The 11,027-nt window shown below is 35.1% G+C and overlaps 1 protein-coding gene across 4 annotated transcripts in view; it reads right to left on the bottom strand.

Annotated features, from left to right (window-relative positions):
- The window catches only part of gabrg2 (gamma-aminobutyric acid type A receptor subunit gamma2), a 40,718-nt gene that overhangs the window by 25,586 nt on the left and 4,105 nt on the right, over positions 1 to 11,027 (bottom strand). For all 4 annotated transcript variants that reach the window (XM_017421309.3, XM_017421310.3, XM_017421311.3 and 1 more), the window contains exons 2-5: positions 6,534 to 6,673; positions 3,111 to 3,178; positions 1,306 to 1,526; positions 467 to 549 (exon numbers count right to left, since the gene is read on the bottom strand). In XM_017421309.3, the coding sequence (XP_017276798.1) occupies positions 467 to 549; positions 1,306 to 1,526; positions 3,111 to 3,178; positions 6,534 to 6,673 (512 nt within the window). The remainder of the gene's footprint in view (positions 1 to 466; positions 550 to 1,305; positions 1,527 to 3,110; positions 3,179 to 6,533; positions 6,674 to 11,027) is intronic.

The following is an 11,027-nucleotide window of genomic DNA, read 5'->3' as shown; positions in this document are numbered from 1 at the left end:
CACCTGAGCAGTGCCACAGACTGATCGACTCCATGCCACGCCGCATTGCTGCAGTAATACAGGCCAAAGGAGGCCCAACTAAATACTGAGTGCTGTACATGCTCATACTTTTCATGTTCATACTTTTCAGTTGGCCAACATTTCTATAAATCCCTTGTTTTTATTGGTCTTCAGTAATATTCTAATTTTCTGATATGATGAATTTGAGATTTTCATTTGTTGTCATTTGTAATCATCAAAATTAAACGAAATAAACATTTGAAATATATGAGTTTGTATGTAATGTATAAATATAATATACAAGTTTCACTTTTTAAATGGAATTACTGAAATCAATCTACTTTTTCATGATATTCTAATTTTATGACCAGCACCTGTATGTGTTTGTAGCCACAATGTGTGTGTGTTTGAAATGAGAGGGAAAGGAACAGGGAGCAGCAGGGTTTCAGCATATGGCCAAACCTACAGCTTGAAAACTCCAGGGGACAAGAGTGCTCATCCATTGGGAAGTTGTTCAGTTTAAGCTGGCACTCGGCATCAATGGTCAACCTGGAAAAACACAAAACTTGGATCAACTGAGACAAGGACGCTGTAAAGAGAATCCATGCATACTTAATGAATTAACCAAACAACTACTCCTTTTTTACAAATGACACTGGAAATTATTACATTAAATTTCACAAAATTAAATTTAACAGAAATACACTTTTCTCTTTGTTCACACACGATGGAGTTTAAAGGCAAAGTCATTTAACTTCCTCTTAATGAGAAAATGACCTTAAATGACTTCACCCATCCGTGCACTCACTTTTGTCATGTATCATTGTGTTCAGAACCACAGCGGCCATCCTAATTAAGCAGTGCTTAAGTTCTGTTCAGTAACAAGTTAATGAAGTGGAGGTTAGCGTTCTGCACAGGAGAACATCCATCATGACTTGATTGAGTTCAGAAGATTTTGGTTTTTGTTCTGTGTGGGTGCGTGTGTGTATATATATATATATTTACTATGTTTTTTTCTTCAGTGGATCTCTTGTTAAAGAGTAACATGTAAATCTAGACATATTGGATTTTTAAGATTGGACCTAGTGAGCTTCCTCTGATTTTCACAGTAGGTGAATCCATTTTAGAGATATCCCATCCAAACCAGACTGATCAAAGAACTGTTTCCCCTAATTAATATCCCTATTTTGGATCTGCTTAATTTTGTCTCTTTCTTGAAAACAAACTGTTAGTTACAGATAAATGAGTAACACATTTGTTTGTAGCTCATGTATTATGCCACCTTAGCAAACCCTGAAGTCTTACCTGAGGGTGTATAGTATTCTTCCATCATTCCAGATCCTGAGCATGCGATTGGGTGTGGTAATCCAATGGGCATCAGCTTTCTTCGAGTTGCGAAAAAAAGTGTCTGGGATCCAGATCTTCCCAACCATGTTGCTGTTGAGACGAAGGACCTTCATCGTGCTGTTGAATTTTAATCTTCTGTCGTACCAGGTCTGAGCGAAAAATATGTCGATGGTATATTCCTGACAAAACAAAGCATATGGTTTTCAGTAACTGTCCCATGTCAGCTTAATCTAAAAAAAATAGATAAATAAGTGAAAAAATATATTTTATTCTGTACTGGATGCATCTATTTTTGTCAGTATCATTCAGTTCTAGCTCCAAGACCAAATCATGGGCACAAATAAATAAATAAATAAATAAATAAAAAACACTCCTCCACTTTCTGTCAGAAGGAAACTTTTCTATGCCAGGAAATACAATCTGAGCACACATTTGTGTGCACTTTTTTTCTAAGACAAGATAGTGTCTATTCAGGCCTACAAGCTCCTTTGTTTCTAAAAGAGCACTGTTGAAAAGAAGACCATCTGGACTTGAAATTGAAATGCTGAGAAGGGCAGTTATTACATCTCATTGTTTGACTTAAAGATTACTGAATCACATAACCTGCTGATATAGCAGCGCTTTGTCCTGAACTTTGTCTTCATTCCTTGCATTGACTGTTAGTACATAGGTTTATGAGTGACAGAAGCAAAACAGAACTGAAGAGATAGGAGGTGTACAAACTTGTGAGTTGTAACATTACTGTATCTCACAAATTCCTTATTTTTAACTGAGATATCAAACTTGCATTTTTGCTTACCAAAGATGCATGCCACCTCACCATCATTCTGGTTTCTACTCTTAAAAAAGATCAACCTCATTTGTTGTCATTGTGTGAACATACTTACCCTATCACATGGATTATATACCCATATAAACCATCAGTCAGTGTTTCATGTTAGCAGATTGCCCTCACCATAAAGTGATGTGGACAGTTTACTTACCCTCTCCTCCACACACACACACACACAGTCATCTTTGCATACCAACTCACTAATGCAAGCTCACATATTTTCTCACTGATCCCCATCCATGTTTCTATCTGCAGTTAAAAGTGTCTATTTAAGTTAAGATTAAGTGAAATGAGACATTTTCCCTTTACATATGCACCACATATGTAAAGGGAAAAACAAATTAGCAGAAATTTAATTTCTAACTCATTTCTATTTTCCCTATTTAATTTAGAGGCAAATCCAGCTTTACTTTACAAAAAGATAAAATGTGGAGAAATTAATTTATGGAGAAATCAATTTACAATAAGAACAAAAACTGTCTTAGCAGTTCTTGGCAAACAAAATGTGAGAATATCTTAGAATTTGCCAGAACACACAGAATTTGCAAATAAACAGTGTTGTACTTGGCTCGAAAACTGAGCACAACAATATAATCAACTGTTATTCTTTATAATGTTCAGAGATGATGTTTAAGGTTTTATGCAATTAAAATGTTATTTTTTATTAAAATGTCAAAGCAGTTGTCAAATAGACAATTGACAACAGCACCGTGATGCTAAACAACAAAGACAGTTGAGGGTTATCATAAAAAAAATGTGTTCCCACTGAAATGATCATAAACAAGGTCCCAATATCTGGCTAGAACCATTCACTGAAAGACTATACAAAAAAAAAACTATTTACAACTAATCTGTTTTGATAATAATTACAGGCTCAAAGATTTCTAAAAATAATGATAACATTTTTTTTTAATATTCCTGTATCACTTACCATATTGATAGCATTTACAGGGCCAATGCTGTTGACAAACATGTCTGTGTGGATCACTGTTGGCTTGACTGCAAAGAAACACAGGAAAACAGATTTCAAAGGTTGGTGATATTTTACAAACTTATTATTTTACAAAGAAGATGAATATTAATTGATGTATCCATCATCAGAGATAATGACAGTAAAGAAGCTTGTATGTGAACTATATAGCCAACACTTTGTGGTAAACCTCTTGTTTTTATTGTTCAAACTGCTTTGAAGACAACCAAAAAGGCATTGATGAGATTGGACAACTAGGTGTTAAATGGCCATTAAGGCTGTGGTAGCTTGGTGGTCAGTGCTGCGATCTTGTAGCCTTGAGGCTGCAGGTTCAAGCCCAGGTTGTGACAGGATGGTCATCTGGCATAAAACTATTGCCAAATCTTTTGTTCGAGTTTGCTCAATGTGGCAACCCTTGAAGTATGGAGCAGCCCAAATAACAACAGGTGTTAAATGGACATCCGTGCTCTGTATCCAAGCTCCTCAGTAGCTTGGGTCACCCTCCACACTTTTGATGCCTAATGTTTATAGATGACTCGTTGGTATGCTTGAGAGGAAAGTTAGATTTAAGACTCAGCTAATCCCAAGGCTTCATGTTAGATCTATAGTGAGTGTCAGAGATAGAGTGACAGAGTGAGAGCAGACTTGCATCTATTTTTCATATCACTTACAAGCAATCATAAATGTGCTTTGTACTTCTGGCATCCTGACATTATTTGCCCGTGAATGAACAAAACACATGCATACACTCCAAAACATGAAGCTCTTTTGCCTCATATAATGTTCCCAATGTGGGTAAATTCAGGACAGATGTATTTGCCCTTGTCCATGAATGTTGTGTTCTAAAAGCCTGCTTCTAACTAGAATGTCCTGGTTTCCCCAACATCTGACATAGCCCTTGTTAATCCATACAGCTGACCTGATATGTTATCATATTTATTATGCATTATGCATCAAGGTTGTTTGCACCCCTGATCTTCCATACTAAAGCTGTACCCCTACACTGACAAAGCACTTGTCAAGTAGATAAGAACTGGACATTGTGGTGGTTGACAAACTAAGGCAGTGGAACAGGTTCTGAACAGAACCCTCAAGTTCCCAGACCTCTGGTAGAGGACCTGAACTTGAGGTAAAATAAGCAAAAACTCATTTTCTCATTTTTTGTTCTTTTTCAAACTGGGTGAGCTTTATTTGTACTTTAGAACAAAATATTTAAAAATGTATTCTTTTGTTGTTGTTGTTCCTAGCATAAATACAGACTTCATGTAAATCTGAATTTTAATTTTCATCTTTATACATGCCTAACTTGAAAATAATTTTATTTCTTTAAAACAAATTATGGGCTAAAAACACTATCCAAATAGTAAACATAAAATGAATGCACAATAATTACATTTTGGCATTCTAAAACTCTAAATAGCGTAATAAGACATCATCTTCTTTATCATGAAAGACTGGTTAAAATAGCTCATAAACTGTTCAATGACTTAATTAAAAGATACAAAACAATTGTTTTTTTTTTCTTTTTTTGTTAACTGACAAAAAATGCTATAGATCAGAAACATGGATGTAATATTGTTTAAGATTAGTTGAAATCCATATTTTTGTCCAATTTGCTAGTGTCTTTTAGATGTGCAGCTCACTCCAGAGACATGAAAATTAAATAAGCATCACAATAAACTTCAAAGCGAAGCAGTGGCACAATCAGCAATTAATCTAAATCCACAGCACTCTGTGGAGTAGAGGGGAGACTTAACTTTGCCTAAGTATGGCTTGTTGGTTGCTGTCTCAGATGACAGTATAGCCAGCTAATTATATCCCCTGTGAGGATGTGCAACATGGTAGCAACTGGAAGATCATAGCACATTTGAAGATGACGGTTGAGACAGTGGCAGCCAGCCGCCTGGCTATCTGCTGGCTCTCATGGTTAATGCTGCAAAACAAAGCAGGGCTGAGCTGCTTTTCAGCCATCAGTACAGTCACTTGTCTGAAGTTTCAAAACTGAAAATGATACCCTTTCAGAAAATGTGTCATTATATGCAGCGGTGTCAAGTGAAGGGATTCATTTAAACAAACAAACAAAAAAAAAATGTGCAGGAGTCATTAAATACATCAGTGTTAATCAGATGCTTTCATCTCATACCATCAAGCTCACTGATCCACCCATCATGTTTCAAAGCACCTAGATAAGATCAGAAAATAATGCCAGCACCTTCTAGCTTATCCAAATTGTCAAGATTTCAGCTGGGAGGACAGTGATGAATTGTGCTCATGCCTATTGTTTGTTTTGATGCTCTTGCAGAGGAGCAAATGGAATTTGGGAGGGATAACACTGAACTTTCAGTGGGAGGTGCGAGAATGAACATGAGATGATGTAATTAGATAGTTCCAAAAAGACTTAACTTAATTTGCATTTAGAAATATAATAAAAATGGTTTTGATTGGATTATTGAAGTAATGGCTTGTTCAACTGGGTCTAAGACAAAAGTAGATTGCTGCCATCCCAAAACAACTCCACTTAAAAAAATTAAAGAAGTTCATTCGAACTCTGTTTCGTAAATCGTTACACCACTGTCAATTTTGCATTACACACAATATTCTGAGCTTGCAAATAACCATTAGGTTTTATGTAAGTAAGTGTGCAATGCAAAACTGATGACAATGTGGCGAGATATTTTTATTTGAACAATTCAAAACACGATCAAATAATTCACAGTTAAAACATGAACCTCCTGTCCAAGCTTTATCACAGTGAAACAGAATCTGACAGCTCGTGGTTTTAGACAGATTTAGGAACTCTGACCCATAAAACAGGCATTCAGCGATACTAAGCATCTCCCTATACTACTCTTGCAGATGAATGTGATGGGCTCGTGAAGCAAGAGAATCCTCATCACTTGTCTGTCAAAGTGAAGGGAGCAAGCTACTTGTCTGCAGGCTTACAGGACTTTGATGGACAGCTTCTCTGACCATAATGCATGCATGGACATAAACACAGGTAGAGATACTTTATAGATACCTGGGCAAACTGTCAAAACATCTATGTCGCACTGTTTTGAAATACTGCTACAGAATCATTAACCTGTGGTAATGTGCCAACAAGTCATTTTCTGTTCTATCCTAATACCACCAAAAACGAAAAAAAAAAGTTATATCAACAGGAAATAAATGGTTCAGTGATGAATAGATTTTTGCATCAAAGCAACTACAACAGCAGGCTGACGAGCTGTTTTATTGCAAAATGTTTCTTTTTACGCCTTCGTTATTTTATTGTTTTGCTTTTGCTCACTGCTGTTTATATGCAAACACTTCATTTTATTCCTTTGCAATTCTGTAACTGTGGAACTAATTAATAAAAATTAAATAAATAAAAACATCTTGTACCTCCAATGTCAGGTCTGAGTTTGTTATCATATCCTTTAAGTAGGCCATTTAGGATGTGTGTGACGTCACTCTCATACACTTTAGGAGTCAGCACCCACGTCTTGTTTGACACCTCATCATCATCATCATTCTGGAGGGAGCTGCAAGGTGGAGACAGAAAAAAAATGGCATGCAATCAGTGAGTCTATAAAAAAAGGGAAAGGAGGCAGATTTCTTTGCAGAGTGAGCTGTTTGTTCATAAAAAACAAATGATAGAGAAAGAAGAAAAAACACTGCAAAGATCTGTGTAAAAGGTCAAAATTGAAACGTTTCTCTTCTACTGTTTTCATTATGCCTTATAGAACAAAGTAGTTGAATCAGTAAAACACAATAAAGAAAAATAAAGAAGTCATTCTACTATGTTGCAAATTCAGTGCAAAAATTGTAGCCTGCTATACTGTTTACACTCAGTTAGCAAGATATCTGGTAATATACTGTAACTTGTAAAAATGCATTTCTCAGATTGGTATTCATGCTTTGAACTTGATATAGACAGCAGCTGGATTCATTATAGTCTTGTGGTTCTCAGACCACAGCCTTCTGTACAAGACTGAAAAACAATAAGAGCAGAAAGCACTCTCAGCTATACAACACGAGGCTCATTAATATGCAGTGTGCACATTTCAAATCATATATTGTGACATATGACAGCTGCTACATGGTCATCAGTAAGCTTTGCACTTTATTTCACCCTCTAAAAGTTGACACTTATGTGGAAAGTAATGTGATTAGATTGTTAGCAACATCTCTGATACAAGTAATACAACATAATTTTAATGTAGACAGCTGCAAATTAAATTTAAACATTAAGTTGCCACCTGGATGGAATCATCCTACATTACAAAGCTCAGTTGAAGTATCAAATGGAGTGGTTCTCCAGTGGGAGAGGTATTTCAGATGTTTTTCTCACATCATTTTAGAAAGAAGAATGCCCAGACCATCATGTTATCTAAAGTACCTTTTTTCAGGCCTTTGTAATGGGAGTGTCATGTTATATGAATCGATACTATAAGCTGCATTTAAATTTACCTATAAATTGTAATTACAAACCTCCTACCAAACTAACATACAGCACAATATGTATATTAAAGCCACAGAGTAAAAGTAGCTATATGATAGTTTAGGACTTTATCTCAAAATTCTTGGACATATTTTAAAATTGCAAATGTAACATTTGTCTATACTGAGCTTTTGCCTCATCACAGCGACATTTTATATAAATAGTGTGAAAAGTTTTTACCCTCACCCCCTTTATTTCCTTATAATTTGTTTCCAGAGAAATCTTAAACTGAGAAGATAATGCTGTCCCACAATCTTCCAATTATAAATACCACCACAACAAAAGCACAGTTGATGTCTTTCTCACTTACAAACTTGTAATAATTTAATTTAATTCTAAAATGATAGATTTGTCATAATAATTTTCATGGTTAAATATTGAATAGAAGCTGGAGGCAGTTAATTAAAAATGACACTGTCCTGTCTCACATTAAACATGCCACTGTCCATCATTTTTACCAACACAGACAGCTTCACATTGTAACGCAATAATAAGGATAATTTTACATCATAAAATAATGTATTTTAAACCAAACCACAATATTTTTAAGTCAAAGTTTTGTTCTGGCTACTTGTTTACAATTAAAAACTTTGTCATTTGTGTTTTTCTGCACCTAACAAAACATCATATGAAAACTAAACCAAAAACAAGAAAGGAGAAAAAATATGTCACAGGATGCACAAAGAAACCGATGTTTAATAAGGTTGTGTTTGCTCTTAGTGTCTAATAATGCTATGGCTGGTGCATCAGGACACTGACACCTAAACACATTTTGTACTTATCAGAGATGCTTCCGCCTTAGGAGAGTGGCAGTTTACAATCCTGTGGGAATGAAAGTGAGTTTGCAGGCAACACAACAGCATGCAGTATCACTTAGTCTAAAGTACCCAGAACTGTATTATCCTGTCTGCAATAACATATAAGATCTGTACTGCTATTGGGCAATGAAACTGGATTTTGAGGTGCATGTTCATTAGTGTTCAACACAAGGAGAAAAACAAAGCTTAAGCTGTCAAATTTATGTTCTACTGGCTTGTTTTCATTCTTTTAGTGTTACATTTGCAGCTAACAAGTATTTTTTGAAGACATTTCACAATGAAATTAGACAGCTCTCCAATAGTTCAATAAGTAAGGTTTATGTTTTTCTTTCTTTTTCTTTCTTTATTTTCAATTTGTATTTTAGCTGAAGGTTTTTTATGATAAACTAATTTTCACAAGTTGTCAATTATCATAGCTGCCTTTGGAAGCCTGAAGAAAACTGAAGTAATCAGAGAAAACACATGACAGCAAATGAAGAACATACTGACATTTTATTTGTTTTAAAGAATAGAATAAGATTTGTACAAATTGCAGATTATAGCATATTTCTTCTTACCACAACTTACTTGCATTACAAAAAACAAATAAATAAGTAAGCAAAAAATAAAACAAACAAATAAATAGAAAACAGCTTTGATGGTTTGATTGTGTTTTGCTATGACATAAAAGTTTATGTCATATTGTGTAACATAAACAAAGTCCTATTTACACACACACACACACACACACACATATATATACAGTCCTGCTCACCATTATTGGCACCCATGAAGTTTAAGTACATATAATGGAATATTTACTGAAGGGAATTCATCAAGTGAAACAACGTTTTATTGCTGATAGCTTGTGCTTGATGCAAAACAGCAAATGATCAAAAACATTTAAAAAGATAAACATTATAAGGAAAACAAAGAAAAACATACTTTTTACCATGCCAATGGTATTGGCACCCTTTGCTGCAAATCAATATGAAAACCCAATTTGGCTCACCTGTTGCAAATCACACATAAAGATCACTTGTGATGGACTGCCTCCACACATATGACATGAATTAACCAATGAATGATCATGAAGATAATCACTCAGCTATGCAAATCATGAAGGGGTGCCAATAATGGTGAGCAGGACTTTATATATGGAGTCACACACTCATTCACACGCTGACAGTATAAATCCTATAGTGATCAAGATTGAACTTGAATAATTTATAAAACATCTGAATTTTTATAGCCTCAACACATATTTATCTATTTTTTGAGTTATGGCAGATCTAATAAACCTATGTCTCCTCAAACCCTTAAATTAGACCAAGCAGACACTTAGCAGCCCAAAAGTGCAACCTTGACATAGTCGTGAGCTTTTAGCTCCACTTTAGAGCAGATGTTAAAGCCAAAGAGACTCCAGGATAAAAAAATAAGACACAGGAATTATGTTAAATAAACAGTTTCCATGGTAAAACACAAGCATAGATGGCTTTCTTGTGTTTTTAGGCTGAGTATGACAGATGATGTGTTGACCAGCAGTTTTCCTCAGACTGCATTAAAAGCTCTTAAGTGCCATTTATCTCCACCACAGAATGAGTATCTAATCCATTAAATCTTAACGACTTGACTCAGGTTGAGTACAAACAGATCGACAGATGAAACAAAGACGGCTGTGAGGAGTTGAAAAATCTGCTGTTTTTTTTTTATTTTTAGGTAGCTGCATTTTGATCATCTCTTTTCATCCCACATGGTGTCTCGGCGAATATGGAAATGTTCCCAGCAGATCAAAGGAGGGGCCATGTGTTCACACCTACAAGCGAAATAGAGGGTTTGCCTACTATTTCAATATCTGAAGTTACACAGAGAGGCCTGCACCAACTGAGTTCACATTTGTGCCGATATGTAAGTTAATGACTGCACATGCATTGATAACACTAATTACAAAATACAGATGGATCAAAATAAAAATGCAATGTAGCAGATTACAACTCTAGTTAGGCCAATTTCTTATTTTCCCAAGAGGTTCTAAAGTTGGTAACATTACCAGTAGCTATGGAAACAACAATAGAGCCACATCACATTTCTTTTAAGCTATATTCTTAGACTATTCAAACATGCTGAGTATTACATGGCATTAAAATAGCTTTGGAATTTTGACTAAAACATAAACCACTTTTGCAAGTTATCTACACCAAAAAACACTCTTCAAGTTCTACACTTGATTTATAAAATAGCATAATGAATTACCCCTTTTTTACCAATAACAAAACATGTCAAAGCAGATGTAACTAGCGTTTTTGCCGATACTTTCACATTAACAGTTCTCATAAATGTTTGATGCTAAGCTCTACATATAAAGGAAGGTAAACCATCATTTATGAGGTTGTTTTTATCCCTCTGCATAGCTGATTGACTTCTGACACAAATATTTGCTCACTTATTTTATTCTATTGTAAACCAAATCACAGATTAACTTATTTAAGCAAGTGAGGCTGACTTGTCTTTGGTAGCAATTAAGTATAATGTGACTATAGGTCAGTCTGTAATTTGTGCTACTGCTGTGCCTCAAGTTAAAAGCTCAATTGGTGTCAT

Source organism: Kryptolebias marmoratus, linkage group LG13 (genome assembly GCF_001649575.2).
Source record: "Kryptolebias marmoratus isolate JLee-2015 linkage group LG13, ASM164957v2, whole genome shotgun sequence".
Lineage (NCBI taxonomy): Eukaryota > Metazoa > Chordata > Actinopteri > Cyprinodontiformes > Rivulidae > Kryptolebias > Kryptolebias marmoratus.
The sequence above is the reverse complement of the archived record's forward strand: the minus strand, read 5'-3'. Positions and strand labels throughout refer to the sequence as shown.